At 44.8% G+C, this 20,800-nt stretch overlaps 2 protein-coding genes across 5 annotated transcripts in view; one reads left to right on the top strand and one right to left on the bottom strand.

The window, feature by feature from the left end:
* Window positions 1-620: 620 nt before the first annotated feature.
* Window positions 621-20,109, bottom strand: LOC115337230 (translation initiation factor IF-2-like). Its single transcript, XM_030005339.1, has 4 exons — window positions 20,046-20,109; window positions 12,436-12,896; window positions 11,812-11,968; window positions 621-835 (listed from the first exon to the last, which is right to left on the bottom strand). Exons 1-4 carry the CDS (start codon window positions 20,107-20,109, stop codon window positions 621-623), a joined length of 897 nt encoding a protein of 298 aa, XP_029861199.1.
* Window positions 11,938-20,800, top strand: part of DAB2 (DAB adaptor protein 2) — a 28,246-nt gene continuing 19,383 nt past the window's right edge. For 3 of the 4 annotated variants that reach the window (XM_030005155.1, XM_030005158.1, XM_030005159.1), the window contains exon 1: window positions 11,938-12,172. The gene's annotated coding sequence lies outside the window, so the exon portion shown is untranslated. The remainder of the gene's footprint in view (window positions 12,173-20,800) is intronic. The other variant, XM_030005156.2, reaches the window with a different exon arrangement.

Genomic DNA, 20,800 nt, shown 5'->3' on the forward strand with positions numbered 1-20,800 from the left:
GAGCCCCTACCTGTTGTGCAGGGGCAACTGGGAACGCGAGGGAGACCAGGAGGGGATTCACCTGCCTCCCCGAGCAGGGACCTGTATCCATTCCCCTGCATCTCTTAGGTCCCCTCCTGCCTGGTGGCAAGAGGGCAGGGGAACCTCCACTTCTTGTGGAGCCTCCATCTGCTGCCTCTGCCTCAGGGACGGCAGGGTGTGGGCCCACCAATCTATCTCCCTCTCACACTCCCTGATACTCCTCAACCTTTCCACTTCCTCCTTCAGCTCTGCCACCAGGCTGAGCAGATCATCCACCTGGTCACACCTCACACAAGGGTGTCCCCGCTGCCCTCCATCATCAGTGATAGACTCAGGCACTGCCCACAGCCAGAGACCTGGACAGCTGCACCTTCACATGGGAGCTCTGTCTGCGCGGCCACATTTTTCCTAACAGTGGCTTTCCCCCAAGTGGCAACCATACCTGGGTCTCCCTCTGGGCCGACGCCCACCGCTTGAAGTAGCCTTCTCCAGCTGGGAAGAGGAAGAGGGGGGCCGCGCCAACCGCCGCGCCAACCGCCGCGCCAACCGCCGCGCCAACCGCCGCGCCACGCCCTGTTCGCCAGCGCCCTCAGGGCCGTTCAAATCTCCCGCGGTTGCCCCCGGCAACGCCCACGCCGCGTCCGCCTCTCTCGCGAGAGCCGCCGGCTGTGGACGGGTCCCCCCGCTCTTCCCCGGCGCTCCTGGACCTCGGGAACCTCCCGGTCCGCTTCAATCTGCCGTTTAGACGCCCACTTACCGTTGCCGCTGCTGGCCTCGCCGCTGACTGCTCTTCTGGAGCTACAGCTCACTAATTCTGATAGAAATTTGGGGAGTATCAACTGGGAATTAGACTGAGACCAGTCACAGTGTTTGACATACGGACTCCACAGCCAACAGCAGGAATGGCAGCTTTCAAGAAGGACCTTTCATCAGCTGAGTCAGAGTGCTGGCCCAGCACACCTGCAGTGCAGCTCATGTTCAGTTTTCAGCTTGCCCCAGCGTCCATGGCCACCACAGTCTTGCCAGATGGAAATACGCATGCAAGCTGCAGCTTTTGCTGAATTTGAATGTCAGGTGAATTCAATTGCAGGTCCGTTTTGAGATCATGTAGCTGTACTATGACATGGATGCAGTTTATAACTCTCTCATTTGCAGGGGTACAATTAGGTTATTGTACCACTTAACAGCAGCTGTGACAACTCCTGCCTTGTATTGTCCTCTCTCATCCCATTCCTATAGCTTTTCAAATCTCATCATAAGTACTGTGGATTTTAGCCTCCTCTGTGCACCTTAATTCTTCTAATTTTCCCTCTGTTGTTGGCCTTATACAGGCTGAAATTTTTCTTTCCTACTTGAACAACATTTGTGTACCATTTTTCTTGTCCATAATTTGTACCACGTATTCTGCCTGCTCCTGTGTTACTCAGTTTTGCATACTGAGATGTTGGTAGTCCTACTCTTGGATTTGCTCACACTTAGCTATACTGTTGAGAACCTGTTGAAGGATACTGAGGTACTTTGCTGGTGATGAATGGCAGCAAATGACAGGGCTTTTTGAAATATTTTATCCTACCTACAACAAGGGGTCCCAATCTTTGCTCAACTGTCTAGTTCCTACCAAAATAAAATAGTAAGTAGGTAGCTAGGCAGATGCAATGGGAGCTGTATTTTGAGATGTTAGTGAAACTAATGCCAAAAAAAATTGTGATCCACATACTCAAATCCAAATATCGTTAACACTTTTACACATCCCTACAGTTTTATCAGGTAGACACAACAGTGGGGCTGCTCTGCAAGGGAGGGCGAGCAGGGAGCTGAGATGATAGCAAGGCAGGCAGAAGCGTGGCCTTGTGACAGGGGCCCATTCCCACAGCACCCAAACAAGATAAACAGAGCAGGTCCAGTGGCAGCAGCCAGGGTCAGCCACAGCTCACTGACTGCTGGACACGTCTGTAGGGATGAGGCAGGTCTGAGGTCAAGCCAAAAAATCAGACTGGAGAGGCAAGGTGAGGCTCAGGAGAGCACGAGGGCCAGCCCAGCACACCTGCAGTGTAGCTCAGGAGAGGACCGAGAGCAAGGGCCTCATCCCGAACACAGCTCCCAAGCAGAGAGCCGCCCCGGAGGAGACTTCTGACTGTCAACTGTTTTCACAGCAGCTCGATCCAAGGTTACACAGCTGTGCCCATCAAAGCTGACCTTGAGCATAGCTTCCTAGGATGGGAGAGGAAATTTACAGCACCGGTTGATGCACTCAGCGCCCTGGCAGGTTTCTGGCAGCTGTCACTGAGGGCTTTCTTTTTTTCATTTTTCGCCCCTGCACTCTGTAGCTGGCGTGGTCCAATTTTTTAGCCCATAACCAAGGCTAAACAGTTTGTACCTTCCAGATTTGGAGATTCTTGAAGTGGCACAGCCTCTATGTGGAGTCTTGTGAAAGGGCAGTGCAACACCAGAAAAAGTCAGAAAATTAATGGCTGTTTTATTTACAGGAGTCCACTAGCAACCTCAGCAGGGGAACACAATCCAGCCTTGAGATCAACTCTGTTGCAAATGAAAACAAAGTTTCCGGAATCACAGCACTGGAAAAAAATTTAAGTCCAGGCTCCTACAGTCACAGACAACAATGTAAAAGAGTTCTTTAGTCCAGAAGGGTCCCCACAAACCACAAAATACTTCCCAACACCCTGTAACAAGCCTATGACCTGTGGCGCGAAAGACCAAAACCCACAAAGACTCCAGTGTGCCACAGGAAGAGGGCAGGAAAGATCCAGCTCACCACCAACATCTTTGGCCTCTGCAGAAGCAATGATCCAGGGAGATTAATATTTTGTGAATTTGTCTTGGGTTGTGCCTTTTTGATTCGACAATTGTTAGTTAAATAAATTTCCACTTGTGCTAGATACCTAAAATATGCTGTAAAATAAGCCCAAATATTATATTTCATTAGGAAGAGAAAATTAAATAGCCGTGAGTCCCTAAAACTATTTGCTTTTTGTCTCAGCTTTGTTAACTGCTACTCAGTTGCTCACCAAAGCAGCTGTGCATTAGCGAACATTAAATACAGTTGCAGGTATGGGTATCATACTGAAGAGTCATTCCCTGTAAAGAGCAACTGAAGACAGCGTTCTTCAGCCCACATTACAAACTGTATTTGTGAAAACCAATCAGAAAATGTGTTTGAGACACAAACCTGTGATCTTCCTTTTCTATTTTAAAGCTCCCAAATTTGGAGTGAAGCCCAAATTTGGATTTTGCCCTCTCAAAATACCCTATAAACATCTGGTTGGGTTGGTGGTTGGTTTGTTTCTGTGCTTCCTACATGATAAATGATATCCATGGCCACATGTAACCTAGCACGTATTTTTATTGCATTTGCAAAAGAAAGGCAACAACAATAGCAACAAAAGTTTGATTCCAGAGAGATGAAGGGCCAATTTGGACTTGGCAGGCAAATGTTGCTTTAAAAGTGGCCTGACAGACCTCCCAAAATATAATGAATACAGCATCAGAATATGCTGAAAAGGGACTTTTGGTTTGTTGCAAAATTAGAGTATATTATTTTCCCTTCATTGCAGTTTTGCTGTCTAGTATATAGGCTATTTTCTTAAAAAACTCTGAATCCTGCTGTTCTCAGTTGGAGTTGCATATTATGGCAGTGCTGTTGGAAGTCTTACTTAGAATGACTGAAATGTTTTTGCAGGGTGTCAACTTCCAAGTCATCATTAATGTTTACAGTCTCAATAGCAGCTTGCATTGCTATAGTAACCCTTAAAGGAACATTCCTAACAGAAAACTAAAATAGAAGGAAGCCACATTCTTACCACTTATAACACAGGGAATGTTCCTGGGCTATTTCAGTAATTTATATTTTAAACAAAGGCAACCTAAAGAAAAAGAGGGCCTCTCATACTAGCAAATCAGTTTTATATACTGCTGCATGATGGGATGTGACAGAACTTGGATAGATGCCCCCACTTAAAAAATACAATTTCGGTCAGCTCCGACTGAAGCACGTATGGGAAGGGGGTTAAGAAAAGTGAAGCTTCTTGCCAGCAAACTTTTTTGTGAGGAATTCTGTGGCTATTAGTACAGAAAATAGGTCTGCCATGATCTTTCTATTTACCTCTAGGCCAAGTTACAGAAAACAAAGCTGACTTCTAAGTATTTAGTGCCATGCACTGTTGAGAGATCATGGATATAGTAGTTTATGGTCTATAGCATCACTTCCTCAGCATGAGCTACAGTATATGTGGTAATCATTTCCCCAAGCAGAAGCAAATTGTGTTAAACCTCATACATTTTTATAGTCAGATTTATGTAGATGAATTTGTTCCACTTTTCTCTAATATTTTACACTGTTTATCAAAAATCCAAATTTATTTCATAAAGTAGTCATCTAGTACTTTGCATTACTAGGACAATCCTGAATCCTTTTTACAAACCATTTGTCTCCTAATAACAACAGTGTGTTCTTATCTTCCAGGCTGCTTGGAATGCTACAGCTGGGGAGAAGCAATCAAATTTGAATGTTCTCATGTTTGTCAAATCATAATCATTTTATGACATTGCAAATGTCTTTTAACAGTGTTTTACATCAGTTATGACAAAGAGAAGCACACAGTCTAATTTGAGTTGTAAAAATATCAAACTGAAAAGCAGCAAGAGGTAGCTTTTTATGTAAAAACCTTTAGCAAACAGGAAGTTTAGAGGAATAAGCAAAATCCAAGAAGTAAGAGTCATATCCTGATGCTGATCTTACAAGTACCCTAAAAATTTTATTTAGTTTGATCTCAGAAAATGGCTTTTCCCCAACTTTCCTACCAGACTGAGTAAAACAAAGGCAAACTGACATGGTCAAAGCCACAAAGTGAGTGTTAAAGCTCCAAGACCTCAGGTGTCTAAGATGAAAACATTTCAGATGAGACAGGAATCATCTTATGCTGTTAAAGCTCAGCACCCTGAAGACAATTCATAAAAGATCTGTTCTTTTCAGACTTTCAACCTACAAAAAGGGGAGAATGAGGTGACCAAGTGAAATGAGGCTGTGGAGCCTGCATATTTGACAGAGATCATATTGAACTATTTGGTTTCTTGTTTTCTGTACCCAGAGTTGTCAAGCCTGGATCTTCAGGGCCCAGATGGGCTCCCATAAAATTACTATCAGCTAAAAGAACAACAAAGGTCACTGTTTTTCCCTCACAGGCAAAACATCACAAAGCTGAGCCTCCATTTTCTGGTATAGGCCAGGAACATGTAATAGGAGTTTGCATAATGATCCTCTATCTCCCTTTCTGTAAACTAAAACAAAATACATTAACTCCAGGTGAAATATAAAAATTTTTAGATGGCAGTAAGGGTGCCTGAATAAAATATTATTAGCCAAATTTTGTAAATTTTAGAATACATGAAATGAAACATACATGGAAGGAGTGGGGTCAGTGCAAATGGTCTCTGAATGAGCACCTGTGATTGATACGGAAATGTGTCTGCTCATGAAGGCTGGTACAAAGCTCTCATTTGAGGAGGTGGTGCCAGAGACTGACAGACTAAAGAAGAACAAAATGGAAGAGGCAACAATTTCACTGCATTCTTCATGACGTGCTATTTACAAGGTAGAAAGGAAGATGCAAAAATAGGAGTTGCCAATGAGGCAGCAAGGCTACCAAGAAGGCAAGGAACTCTTGCAAGACGCAGCTATTATAGGAAACCTGGATGAAGGACAACCTTCCGAGATGAAGACAATCCTACCTGGAGAGGTAGTTCCAGAGAATTAGGGAAAAGAGAACCAGACAACAAGCAAAGGTAGTATATGCTGTCTTATGTGAAAAGAGTAGGCATGGTTCTAAGAAATGCTGAGAAATAACCAAAGAGAGAAGAAAAGCATAATGAAAGGTAAAGGGCACAAAGAGGATTGATTCTTCTCTGTAGAGCACTTATCACGCAACCAACATCTAAATACCATAAAGGTATTATTAATTTTATACAACTTGTTACCTTGAGGATGTTAATGGGATTAAGAGTATGGAAGAATGCAAGTTACCCAGTGCATTGTCAGCAAACAAGTGAAAGCCTTTGCTCAGTCAGATTAATTCCAGTATTTGCATAGGAGACCTGAGCTCTAAGCCCACTTTGAATGTGAAGTTACTCTGCAGCATTCTGCTACTCTGAACCCCATTCTAAGTTCAGGCAGTAAAAGCAATTTACTTATGAAGGACTCTGTGAATACAAAATACAAATGTTATGTTCTTTGTTCAGATGGAATTGGAGCTCCACAGAAAACACCCAAAATGTATTAATGTTATATGTTTCTAACTTAGAGGAACAAGATACATGGGCTAAGAGAAAGAAGATGAGCAGATAAACAAAACTGTTTAAATCAGAACTCTCCACAGGACAGCAGCATTGCATATTTTCATCTAAAAATGTTTTTGAAAGTATTTATACCACCTTTTGAGTATTGTTACATAAATATGCCAGAGCTGGCATTTCAGAGCAGTATACTACTCTAGGATGCGCTAACTGAATCAGGATGACTTAACCTACACAGTAGACACCATTTGAGGAAGATTTCTGAAAGTACAGGAACACAGAAAGGCTGTAACCAGACTAGTTTCTTTCCAGACAATAGAAGAAAGAATCGTGTGTGTTTCTTCTTCTGGATGACTGATCCCAACAGTGTTGTTTCCTGCCTTTACTATTTCTGAGCTAAACACAAAGCTAATGTCACAATCTCACACAGATGTAGCTGACACTTTTCAGGCACTGGTTTATACTTGTTTGGGCTTCTTAGTTATGTACTCAGTTGCTTGGCTAGATTCAAAGGTGAGGCTTAATTCTTAGAATTTCAAATGAAGGTCTATTATCTCAGATTCCCTTCTGCTCAGTCTATCTACTTTATAACTACAGGGAGAATCTCTGAAAATGTAATAGAACCCATACTGGCAAGGATGTCTCCACCTGATTACGTTACATCAAATAAGATTCTGTGGAGTTTAATACATTCTTCTGGATTCGTTTAGATCTAAATTGTGTACAATTTCACTTTACATGTCACAAGGGTTAAGGACAAGCTTCCATGTTGACACATATAGACAGGGAATTGTGCAGCACACCAAAGACAGGTTTCAATTAACTGAAAGGAGTAAGAATAGGTTTATAAAACTATTTAGACACCTAAAAATCATGGCATTTTTAGCAGAATTTGCAAACACAGCTAAGCAGATCAACTGTCAAACTCCAATTAACAATCTGTACAGGTTAGGAATGATGGGCCAGACCCCAGAAGAGGCTCACATGTTTGGATGCTAAATATTATGAAGCCAAAAAGTCAGGCGCCAGCTGTGGACTCAAAAAACAGACTCAGAATATATAATGCTCACAAACAGAAGGAGCTACAGCCAGCCAATGTGAAACAGTGCCAAGAGGGATGCATCTGAACTTTCGCTCTCTTCTGGACATAGCACCTCTCCAGGGAAGAAGCACACTGTGGCCAAAATCCCTTCCTGTATGCAGGAATATATATGCACATGCATTGTCATCCAGGCCACAGATACTGGCCACTCTTCCTTCAAAACAGAAAGTGGTCGCTTCCCACTATTCACAGAGTAGCGTCACAGTCAGAGAACGTGGTTTGGGTATTGGTCTTTCTTCATCTTGATGGCTGCCAAACAAAATACTGTGTTTATTTATATAATGTGTGTGGGGCAGTGCGCTCTTTCAAGTGAGATGATGTTGCCTACCACCGTACTTTTTGCTCAGACAAATTCACGGTCCTGGTTGACCATACCAGTTACCAAGCACCAGGTTTCAGTGATGGAAATGTCACTTCTGCTTCAACTAAAATCTGCTGGCCATTGAGGCAAACACAGCCATGCTAGGAACAGAGGCACTATATAAGCTGCACACCATGACCATGTTGTGTGACATAAAATCATGCCTACCCTCCATGCCAGCACACATCCACAGACAGGCCTGAGGCAAACTATGGCTACAGATGAGATATGGAAAACTGCTGAAGAACTCCACAATATGTCTCTGGTTTTGGAAGCCTGCGCTGCGCTGGTGACCGTGTCAGATGGCTAGGACCTCAGGGCTGGAGAGCTGCAGTGCTATAATGGCAAGACATGAGCTTCCAGTCCTAAAATTCACCATCTCCTCCTGAAGTATCCCTGCCTGAAGCATGGCAGAGGGCAAGATACTATGGGAAGTCATCCTTTCTCAGCATGTATTAGCAGTCATCAGCTGAGAGAGAGGTTAGCTTTAATTGTTAGCAAACACCACTGAAGGCAATCTAAAGTAATTGGGTTTACCTCACATTGCAGCTGGTTAAGGCACAGACTAAGAGCTGTTGTACCTTAGCTGAGGGGCAATAGCTCTTGCACTTCTACTCAATCACTTCTAAATGGCTGAACATATTACCAATTTAAATCCCTGTGGCAGTCTAAGCCTGAGATGCCCAGACTTGGGCCTCAACAAACAAACCTTCGATTAAATAATTATTCAAATCTATTCTTGATTCCAGGAGAAACTATTTCCAAGACAAGTTTGAGGTCTGTTGATGATCCAGCATTTGGGTACCGAGGCTGTTAACATGTGGACTGCATCTCCCAGAGATATGCCTAGAGCTATACTAAAATGAGCTATAGATTGTAATTTAAGATTTTAAAATAGCAAGGATGCTTTTTGTTTCAGATATTCTGTGGACTTTATCCTTAACTGAATTTATAAAAAGAAGTGGTCAGCAAGTCCAAGTCACATGAGAAACTTGGCTGAGAAGTCCAAAGGCTGAAGTACAAATTCTTCGTTCATGTTTCCTTTGACATACTTCGCCTTCTCCAGTTGACAGCAGTGAAGTTTCCCTGAAAATGTACTTTCTAGGCCAGTTCTCCATTAATTTTTATTCCCATATATTCCAAAGTGAGAATTTTTTAGGGACAACCTGAGCATCTGAACAACTACTTCGTTCCTGTCAGCCTTTTTTTAACACTAAGACACAAGCTCTCTTACATTCAGTCACTTACTGTGTGTCTGCAACATCTGTAGCAGTGCAGGGAAGTGTACAAGAGCAGACAGTTTACCTTATGGCAAATTCCAAGACGGTATTTAAAGTTCAGATGAAATTCCAGCATTCAAAATGGGAGGTTTAAGTTAAAAAAAGTCCCAGGTCTGTCAGTGAAAAGTTTAATTATGGACAAGATGACACACACATAGTAAAGCCCACAAAGGTAGGAACACCAGTGTGAAAACACATTCCAATAAAATCTTAAAAGATTACTTTAATAATAAACCAGGCATTCCTGAGCAAGCCATCGCAAGATTAGCTACCACGTTGCTTTGCTGCAAGCAGATTTTTCACAAACTGTTACTGAAACCACTTTCAAGGCATTCACGTAAGTTGATGTCTTCCGAAGGTCTCTGCACTTTGGTGTTTTTACTTCATGCTGCTACCCCAGTTTCCACCCGGACTGGAATCCCAGTGATCCTAATGACAGACTGTGGTTTGGGCAGAGTTAACATCCGGAAAATCGATAGAAAAACTCACTGAGGTGAAGGTTTCCAGCTGCAGCTTCAAGATAATTTTAGACCTGCTGAAAAAAGGCTTGTGTTTGGGAAGTGCTGAGGTTGATACTGTTCAGCACAACAAGCGGTTAACTTAAAACAAAAAAAAGCCTTCGGTAGGAACTGAACATATGCCAGCAATAGTAAGATCCGACACAACAAATATGAGAAAAAAAGTCATCATCCTGGAAAACAGCACTCTGTCTCTACTATAATCTTTTAATAGTCAGGCTTAAAGTCATAACAGCCATTTTCAATTTGATTCTGTTTTTACTGCAGAGAAATAAAAATCCTTTTTACTTTTCATAAAGTGTAAAGCATGCCCTTTAAGTCCTGCAGCACAGTATAGATGAAATAACTGAATTCCTGTGGGGCTTTCTGCCTGGATTCCTCCTACATTCAGAAGGCAATCCTATTACATATGTTTAATGTAACAGTTCTGAAATTTAACATCTAGCTCAACAGTGTGGGGACATCAGGGGAGCTGTTCTGAGTTGAATTACAAAATAGAAAGTGCAGTCCTTCAAGGCTTGAGGCATATTTTATTCTCTAAGAAAACTGTAATTTTTTCCAGTTAGTTATTAACCATTGATCAGTAAAAAAGTTTTTCCGTGAGATTATTAGTGATGTCCCAAGTGCTGGTAGATAGTGAAGGACCTCTTGCCATTTCTGTAGTGGATGTAATTTCACTGCATCTCAAAAGGGCTCTTAAACTGCTCTCTATTGGCAAATGAAAAGCATTCTCATCTCTTCCAAATTCAACAACAAATAGTATAAATCATATTTGTAACCATTAGTACAACTAGTCAAGGTATTTCAGTGAAATGTGCCTGGGTTTTGTGTTGGCCAAAGCACAAATGGTAATCCTGCTTATCCAGCACCTGGCTGGGCTGCTTTATACAAGTTGCTTTGTTACTGCACCATGTTTAAACTAGGCACAATGTCATCCTTCATGTTAGGCGGTCTGTGCAGCTCCCACAAAGCACACTGAGCAAAGTATTATTCTTTAAAATACATACCGCCCCAGGGCCAAGAAGCTCCAGTCCTGCTGGTAGGCGTCTAGCACAAGGTGTTCAAAACAATGTACAGTACAGTGCAAGCTGTACAAAACCAACATTGTCAAACATGAATACAACAGTGTACCAAGGAATTCAGATCTAATCCTGCAAATACTGACATGGCGAAGCCAGCAACCTGTTAACTGTTGCAAATGCCTTCTTACTTATGTGGCATGAACTTCCTTCCATGAACACTAGGCTAGTCCATAAAAATGGGTCCTTCTTGTCCTTTTTGGTTAAAATTGGCACTTCTGAAGCGACAGATACAGGCAAGTGAGAAGCAACTATCAGCTTTTGGTCACCTCAGGTACAGGGCTCCTACCACTTTCACTGTTCCTAAAAAGAGAGTACCACACCACATCAAGGAAAGTATTGTATCATTTGGTAGTTTTGGATGTGGATGATGACCAAATGTATCCACCAGTTTTGAACCCTGAACTCCCCGGTGGTAAAATAATTTTGTATTAAATATTTCCCTCTTCCAAAACATTTAGAAATATCTATCAAGTGTATTAAAACTGCAGGAAAAGCGTTCCTTTTTTTCCCTCTTTTTAAATTGGGTATTGCTGTGGAGGGCAATGTCACAGTTTTGAACAGAAATTTTTGCACTGTTTTGAGAAAATAATGTTAGGCTAGTTCACAGCCTTGAGGAAAATAAAAAAAGTTCTACTACAAGGACAAGAATGCGATATTTCTTATCAGAGGCTCTTTCACACAAGTTGGATAACAGCTGTACTACACTGGAAAGTAAAACATGATAGATGTTTAAATAAAGATGAGTGGGAAGTACAAAGATCAGGTCTGGATGTGACCTAGAAACTGAACTGCACTGCCCCAATGCTTTGGTTCAGCTAGCCACACTTTTTCTTTTTTTTTTTTTTTGGGGGGGGGGGGGGGGGGCGGGCGGGGGGTGGTATTCTGGGTTTGGTGATTTTGGAAAAACAACCAAAAAACCAAACAAAACAACCAACCAACCAAAAAAAAAAGCTGCTGGTTTGGACTTGGATTTTTTAACACCATCACTGCACCCACGTTTAAGCAGACGCATGAAGGGACCCCTTTTCTAGAAGGGCGTTTCGGGGCCGTTGCTGCCTGAGAATCATAGATACCTGTGGCCCTGCGAACAACGGGCGCCATACATTGCCGTGTCCCCTGCAGGGTCCCCACAGTCTCCCACCCCGCTCCCCTCCCGGCGTGTCCTCGGGGGGGCTCCGATCCCCTCCTGGCAAGGGTCCGTCCCGGGCCCCAGCTCCCTCCCACCCCCGCAGCGGGGGCCGGAGCGGCGGCTCCCAAGGAGTTAAGCTTGTGAGCACCGACACGTTGAGGGGGAGTAGCTAAGTCCAAGCAGCAAAAACATCATAGCACATTCCTGGATAGTCGTCAGCAGCCAGTATCTGATTAAAACCGTGTCCCTCGCTGTGAGTGGCTAACTAATCCGAAGGCGAGAGTACAACTGGATATTTAACGGGGCCTCCGGTCCTGGCCCGAGTACTGGCTGCCGTCGTCGGACCATGCACGGAGCGGAACAGATCTAGCCCGTAAGTAGGTTTGCGAGCGGGGCCCGGCTCCTGCAGAGCCTGTGGCGGGCAAGAGGCTGTCACCGGGGAGAAGCGGCGGCGGGCGGAGGCGGCTTTCCCCTAGGACGCGACGGTACCTATGGTGGGGCAGCGGCCGGCCGGCCGGCGGGAGGTGGGGTGGGGGGCGGAGGCCGGCGGCGGGAGGTGGGGTGCCGGGGCCCGGGCCGGCCGGCGGGAGGTGGGGGCCGGGGCCGGCCGGCCGGCGGGAGGTGGGGTGCCGGGGCCCGGCCGGCCGGCCGGCGGGAGGTGGGGTGCCGGGGCCCGGCCGGCCGGCCGCCCGGAGGTGGGGTGCCGGGGCCCGGCCGCCCGGCCGGAGGTGGGTTGCCGGGGCCCGACCGGCCGGCGGTGGGGTGCTGGGGAGAGGGTGCTCTGGCGGCGGCCGGGCCAGGTCTCAGCCCGACTTGGCTGCTCGCATTTCCCCGCAGCCGCGGGCAGAAGGCGCCGGTGGGGCTGCGCTCCGCCGCCGAAATCCTGCGTGGTTCGGGGCGCTGGCCGGGCGCCGGCAGCGCTCGGGGCGGCCCCGGCCCTGCACAGGGGTCTCTGCTGCCGAAAGCCGGGGGTGGTGGTGGGGGGGGGAGCTGGGCGCTGCCCGGGCCGGGCTGCGGGGAGCGTTTCTCGGCTGAGGCGGGGTGGAAGCCGCCTGCGTCCTGCTCCGGGCTCTGGCGGGACCGGCGCCCTGAGGCGGCTTAAGCGCGAAGGGAAATAAATGTGCCTTTTCATTTTTGTGCGTGGAGAGGGGGAACTTAAGGAAAAAAGAAAAGCTATATAAAACCTAAATTTCATATAGATAACCGGTATGAAATAATCTCTCTAGTAGCAGAGAGGAGGAATGGGTTAGGATGCTGTGAAGCAGGTGTAGGCGTTTGTTTTGGTTTTGGATGGAGCACCCTTTCTGGGTGCCCCGCTTTTGGCTGTTGAATCTCAGGATACTACTTCTGTCTGTGGTAAATGGGTATAGTTAAAGATGTCCAGTATTAACTGGAATGAGTCTTCTACCTTGTGAGAGAAACTGACATCTCAGCTGGTGAGACTTAAAGTCTAATGATCATCATATGATGACACTTATGTTGGGGTAATGCCGGTGCTTACTGCCGGAACAGTAAGATAAATGCAGCTGTTGCTAATACAACTGGACTTCTCTGTAGCAGAGTTTCTGCCCCTCAGATAAGCTGAGGCTGGTTACTTGAACCCTTACCAGACAAGCATGCAAATCCACTGGTCAGGTAGGATTTTTTTTTTTTTGGGGGGTGGTGGTGTTCAATGTTCTCTTAACAAAGGTAGTTTACCTTAAAATGCTGCGTCTTTTGCCTCAGAAGTCTTCTGTAACTTCCATAAAAAAGGCTGCCCAAAATGGACCAAATCTGTGAGCACGCAGGCTTAGATTTGACCATTGCATGCTAAGGAATGGGCATATGTATGCTTAGGGATGGGAATACCTGTATAGATAGGTGAGATAGAGATGCTGATTTGATTAGAGAAAAGTAATCGTGAAGCTAGGTATTGTAGCTGGCTGTGAGGACTTACTAGGCCCTGGTAAATTGAAAATATGTCCTTGTGTCTGATAGTGACCTGTTAGGTGGTTATAATGCTAGCAGGCCTTCTGATCAGCTTCTATTAGGACCTTCCAGGAGGTGGGTGAGGCAGTAGGTGGCTAATTGGAGAGGCAAATCAGAATCCAAAGAAAATCTTTTCAGCTGAGAAGTGGATTGTTTGAGGGAGTCATCCACCATATCTGTTCAAAGAATCACTGCAGTTGCATCCAACACAATGGTTCCTGAGGCATAATCAGGTTTACAAAATTCTCAGAATGTTCTGAGGATGTGGTCAAGTCTAAAGCAGAAAATTTCTATTAATAGTAATGCACTAGAGTTTGCAATTGGAGGAGGAGAACCAAGTGATAGAAGTGGTAATGTGGTGGGTTAACCCTGGCTGGATGCCAGGTGCCCACCAAAGCTGTTCTATCACACCCCCCCTCAGCTGGACAGGGGAGAGAAAATATAACAAAGGGCTTGTGGGTTGAGATAAGGACAGGGAGAGATCACTCAACCAATTACCATCACGGGCAAAACAGACTCAACTTGGGGAAAATTAACTTAATTTATTGCCAATCAACCAGAGTAGGGTAATGCAAAATAAAACCAAACCTCAAAACACCTTCCCCTCCACTCCTCCCTTATTCCTGGGCACAGCTTCACTCCCAGATTCTCTACCTACCCCCCCCCCCACCTAGTGGCGCAGGGAGATGGGGAATGGGGGTTGGGGTCAGTTCATCACACATTCTCTGCTGCTTCATCCTCTTCAGGTGCAGGACTCCTCACACTCTCCCCTACTCCAGCGTGGGGTCACTCCCATGGGAGACAGTCCTCCATGAATTTCTCCAACATGGGTCCTTCCCATGGGCTGCAGTTCTTCAGGCACAGACTTCTCCAGCGTGGGTCCCCCGTTGGGTCACAAGTCCTGCCAGCAAACCTGCTCCAGCGTGGGCTCCTCCCTCCACAGGTCCACAGGTCCTGCCAGGAGCCTGCTCCAGCACGGGCTTCCCATGGGGTCACAGCCTCCTTCAGGCACCCACCTGCTCAGCATTGGGGTCCTCTCTCCCCGGGCTGCAGGTGGATATCTGCTCCACTGTGGACCTCCCTGGGCTTTGGGGGGACAGCCTGCCTCACCATGGTCTTCCCCACGGGCTGCAGGGGAATCTCTGCTCCGGTGCCCCTCCTTCTTCACTCACCTTGGTGTCTGCAGGGTTGTTTCTCTTACATGTTCTCACTCCCCTCTCCAGCTGCAGCTTCTGTGCCTGCTGCAACTTTTTTCCCTTCTTAAATCTGTTATCACAGAGGTGCTGTTGCTGATGGGCTTGGCCTTGGCCTTGCCTGGGAGTGGGTCCGTCTTAGAGCTGGCTGGCATTGGCTCTGTCAGACACAGGGGAAGCTTCTAGCAGCTTCTCACAGAAGCCATGCCTGTAACCCCCCACTACCAAAACCTTGCCACACAAACCCAATACAGGTAAGGAGTATGTGAGTGCTAAATGAATGTCAGGTGAACCATCAGAACAGCAGCTTAATTAGCAAACTTCATGACTTGGGGTATAGGAAGGCTCAGTGTAAAGTGGAGTGAATGCCAGGTGCTCCAAGTCTTAAATGAAGAGGTGGTTCTGCTGAGGGGAATCTAACAGGGTCTTGTGTGCTTTTCACTGCAGACAGGAGAATGACAAGCACTACTCTGATAGTCCTGTGACTTGGGATACTTCTCATCTCTTGTGCTCTTACTTGAAACAAAGCTATTGGCTGAGCACCAGAGGTTGTGCTCAGCACTGTCAGTTGGAAGGATGGGCCAAATGCCAAAAATCTGGCATCAGCTTCCTTTTCTGAAGGTAGAGATGGTTATCCATTCTAATGTGTGCCTTCTGCTATGTTTCTAAGTATCTCTATGCACCTGCAGTACACAACCCACTTTATCATTGAGAAGAGCATTACTTGCCAAAGTGCCTGCATAACCCTATTATTGGAGACTGCAGACGAGTAGCTGCTATGGATATACTTCTTGCTTAAGGCCTTTACATCACAAGCAGATATGGAAAGAAGCACTATAAACAGCTGAATGTAATATATGCAAAGGGTGGCAAGAGGAGCTCTTAGATTTTTGTCTCTGTGGTAAAGCAAATAAATGCACTTGGTGTCAAGGAAGGGGGAATCAAGGGCTGGTGTCTGGACAGGATGTTTAGGATAAAACCCATAGCTTAAAATATGAAGTAAATTAAAGTGCATAATATGCTGTAGTTATTGAGTATTGTTGCCAAACCTACAGATTTTTTTCTCCTATTGATGCTCTTCTTTCCTGGTGAATTTTACAGTGCTAGGACATTTGTGTGACCTGCTGGGTTAGTCCAGTTCTTGGGAATGTTTGTGGACTTTATTCAGCAAGGCTAGCAATATGTGAGCACTACAGAAGCACAAATTTGCTTGGATAATGAAGCAATAAATTCCACATCCAGAGAAAGCCAGCTTGTTCTGGAAACAGTACTGATGGTGCAAATCCTGCTTGCTGGCTAGTTTCTATCAAAAGAAATGATGAAGGGATAGCATGAAGGTAACTTGTAATCTGCAAGGACTTTTGAGAAAAACCTAGATCTTGCATGTAGACTAAGGGATTATTAGTAGAATCAAGACCCTACCTCTGGGGGAGGGGAGGAGGAATGCTAAGAGGTCTTAATGAGCTACTGCTGTGAAACACAACCAAGCATAAGCCACTCCTCCTCTACCTCAGCATGGACTCACAGAAATACAGCTGGGGGTTGTGTTAGAAGAATCAGATAGAACAATGTGTCTAAGTACCATAACTGAAAAAAACAAACTGACTTTAGAAACCTGATTTTGAGGCTGTGTGTGGGTTCAAGGGTCTCAGGGTTATAAAGAAGCTGGATGAAGCACAGTGGCAGGCCTAGTCAATAAACAAGAGGTACCAGTTTCAACAGGATTAGCTTGTTTATAGGAGCTGGACAGCTAAGTGCTGAACAAAGCATCTTCTCCCATCTATCTGTTGTCAGCCCTGGTTGATGGGAGCATAGACCATTGCAGTTTCCCCTCTTCTGAAAGGATGTGCCTTGCATATGCTGTGGAGTGCCTGAAGATGAAGTGTCTCAGCTGAAATACCCTGCAGACCTTCACTCAAAACTGGGATTTTTGGTTGGTTGGTTATTTTGGTTGGTTGGTTATCTTTTAAAAGCTTCTAATAAAGCTTCATAGCTGGTGCATGTTAGCTTAAATCTCAAAGCTCAGACTTTATGGGGCCAGTTAAGGACAGACTATTGGCCTTAGAGCTGAATTTCCTGCTGCTCTGTCAGTTCATGTGGCATCCTTAAGCAATAAGATGAGAGGTGAAATACTTGATTATCTCTTGAACAGAACAAGTAGGTCTGAGAGACAGGATAATAGACCTTTACCTACCTACAATGAAGTCAGGAGGCTTCATGAAAATGTTAACTAAGACCTAGCTTCTCCAACAGTGTACTCAACCATGAATGCTGATGTGTCACACAACACCAAGTCTTCTCCTATGAGAAGTCTCATACACCTGCCCTATGGCTAAAATGCCTATGGATGAGACTTTCTTCCTAGGAAGGGACAAGACAAGTTGGAATACTAAGGATGTAGTGTTAATATTGCAGCCTGTGTTTCTACCTCACAGACATCTTCTGTGCTCTCTCTGAACAGGGTTAGTTGTGCTTTAAGGGAGGGCACAAAGGTCACCATATGAGTAAGAACTAGTTTTCTAGTAGCTTGAATAGCAGATCAATTTGCAAACAGCTGCTAGCCTGGCTGATGAAAGGTAAACTCCAGAGCAGGATAGAAGGCTGGCACTTGTCCTTGCATGCTTCTGGTGGATGGGGCATCCCCATAATATGATATCAAGACCATATTAGAGGTGGAAAATGAAAGCCTGGTCAGGATTACTTTAGAGTCTGGATTTAGGAGCAATAACGTAAACTTCCTCTAATGTAAATCACAAATATGTGTAACTACATTTACCAATAGGTAAACTTACTGCAGAATAGTCATCTGTGAAACTTGACTAGCTGTTTAGTAGGACGGCTACTGAATGAGCTGCAGTGGACCTCTGAAAATCCTGGTTAATCCTTTTTTACCTCTGGTATAGATCTTTTTGTACCATCTTTTTAGATTTGTCTTGTTTAGTTATTCATTGCCTTTCTTGCTGCATGTACAAGGGAGACCTAAGGTTCTTGGTAATGGCTAATCTTGAAGGCAAGAGTAAGCCTTGTATTAGGCATTATGAAGCATACTGCTTAAGTGAGGGCTGAAATTGCTGTAGAAGAGCCTGGCCTCATAAGGTGTAAACAGAATTGTCTTCAGTCTTCTAATGACAAATGAATGTAACTTGCATCTGTTACAAGAGACAGTATGGAGTGACTCCTGTGACAAGGACTGCTACAACAGTTTGTTATGAGAAGTATGGTAGCTGGGGGCTAGGTGGACGGTTCTTCAAATGCTGCTGAAATGAATGTTTAAAGGACAGGTTTTTGGCTCATGGGATCATCAGGCTGCTTAAGCAAACTGCAGTACGTGACACTGTGGCCATGACTATATGGTTTTAGCTTGGGTGAACACAAGAATAATACAGCAAAATCCTGTTGCTGATACAGATACATTTGTGAACCAGTAAAGAACGCTTACAGTTTAGCATAGGCTATACAGAACATACACAATCTCTCTCAGTACAGCTTGCACACACCCAAACTGTGAAGAAGGATAACTCTGCCAGCACTGGACACTTAACAGCATGCAGCTGAAATAACCTATGATAACAGCTTCAATATGTGTCAAGTTCCTGCTCTGAAGAAGGGAGTGAAAAGCATGGTTATTGGCAAGAGTCCTTTGCTATACTAACTAGCAAGAAGATCAGAAACAGTCCTTTTAGGCAGGAGGGAGTTAGGAGTACAGTTGGAAATGAAGTCTTTGAGCTGTTGTCTGTTCAAAGTAGTTTGCATCTGAGTAAACACTAGCTGCCTTGACTAACAACTGCTTTGCTTCCAGGTTGTTCGGTATATCCAGTGAGTCTCAACAAGTAGTATTGACAGAAGCTCAAGTGGTATGTACTGCAGGCACGTGGCCTGAGATTCCTCATTCTGTGAGTAGGCAGGTGACGATTTCCTGAGCAATAGCTAGAACAGACAGCTGAACTCTGGCTCAGGAGCCACTGATTTATGAGGCTTCAGCACTGGAAACTGGAGAGAGTGATATACAGGAGTGGCCCCTTAGCATGCTGTCTTTCTGGAAGACTGATATAAAGAAACCTCTTGTGGGTAATATAAATATATAATCTAATAATAAGCCTGTGTTACCAACTGAATAGCTCTCTATCAAGAAATAGCATGCTGAGATATCTATCAATCTCTTTCTGGAGTTCAGATGCTGATATTGCTGGTACTAAGAGTGAAGGGGTTTCTTAATCTAAGAAACAAACTAATAGGTTGGAATGCTAAATGGTGAACAGAGATTGGAAAGGCTGCTACCAAGACTTGTTGCAAGATGCTGTGTTATTCCTGGAACAACTCAATTTGAGGTGCACTAGCTAGGTGATTGGACATCACCTTTGGACACTGAAGTTCCTGGTGGAAGAATAACTATCAAACAGACTATGACAGTGCTAGTTCCCTTCAGCTTGAGATTAAGTCTTCAGGGAACCAGATAGCACGAGCTCATGAAAAGCATTTCTTTTTCTTCCTTTAAAGTAAGCAGAGGGCAATACTTGCTAATTGATATCACTCCAAGTTGTTAGTCAGGTACACCTTGTTTAAACTGGTCATGACTTCACCTGAGCCCTCTGTTATATTACTGCAACAGCTGTATTTATTCCCATGACAAGTGGAAGGAAAATCCAAAATAGAGCTAGCGTGATAGTTGAGTTGAGAAGTAACTAATTATCTCATCAGAAATTATGTGCTCAAAAGCATAGTACAATGGCAAAAAGTACTGGTCCAATTGCACCACTTGAACTGAGTGACCTGTTCAGTTCCAGCTGTTAACTTAGTGATGTTCACTTGGCTGTGATTCCAGTGATTCAACTGTGCAGAAAACACTTTCAGGAACTTAGTTTGAATTTCTATGGTCTTGCTGAAGACCAAACAGCTCGGGGGACACCGATGCACAGATATGATGAGAACAGACTGTTCTGTTCAACTGATGAAATAGCAGTTAGCAAATTGACTGAAATAGTAAGATGCCTGGGTATTTTCACAGGCATAATCCTGCTCCTGCAATGGTACATGCCAACATCTGTAGCTGACATGGCTAATTAGAGTACTAAGATCTTTATCTACTTTGCAGTTGGTACTCGGGGAAGGGAGCAGCAAGCATGAAGGAGGTATCCCCTGATGGGTCCATTACCACACTTCTATGCCACTCAGCACATGAATGTCACTCTTCCCTGTTTCTCATTACTGGTTGTGTATGATAAAGACAGCTGGACTATGTGCTGTATCCTGCAATATGTAAGTAGACTTGCAGCTTATTCCAAAAGGGTATTCCTGTTAGCAGAGGAAGCCCTTGGCATAAGGCTGCCTTAATACCTGAGTGAAGTATTGATCCATGTCTTAGTTGAGAGGACAGAATATCAAACAGGGCTTAAAGCAAGTTGCATGAAAGGAGTTCCCTCAAGTAAAATCCCGCTAATCTAGAAATATTCTGGCCAACAGGCCAAGTGCCTGACTTAACTGGGGTCATAATACCAAGCAAATGATCTTTTAACCACAAATCATGTTTCTAATTACCTGTGGCCTAAACAGGACAGTTAAACAGGGTTTTTGAACTTAGGCTGAAAACACTGGTCTTGGTTTCCCTGCTATCAAGGAATCACAGGAGAAACTGGGTGGTGGGGGCATCACTAATCTAGACTTTACTGATTGCAGGAATGACAGATCACTTGCCAGGCAAGATAGGTCAACATCCTTTTCAGTTGTCGCTCTTACAAGACTAACCACAGGGTCTTGGGTTAGACTTAGCAGTGTAAGAGCCTGTATTCAGTCATCTTTCTGGCAAGTGATGCTGCTCTTGCATTCCAGACACGGCATAAACT

This window comes from Aquila chrysaetos, chromosome Z (assembly GCF_900496995.4).
Source record: "Aquila chrysaetos chrysaetos chromosome Z, bAquChr1.4, whole genome shotgun sequence".
NCBI classification, from domain to species: Eukaryota; Metazoa; Chordata; class Aves; order Accipitriformes; family Accipitridae; genus Aquila; species Aquila chrysaetos.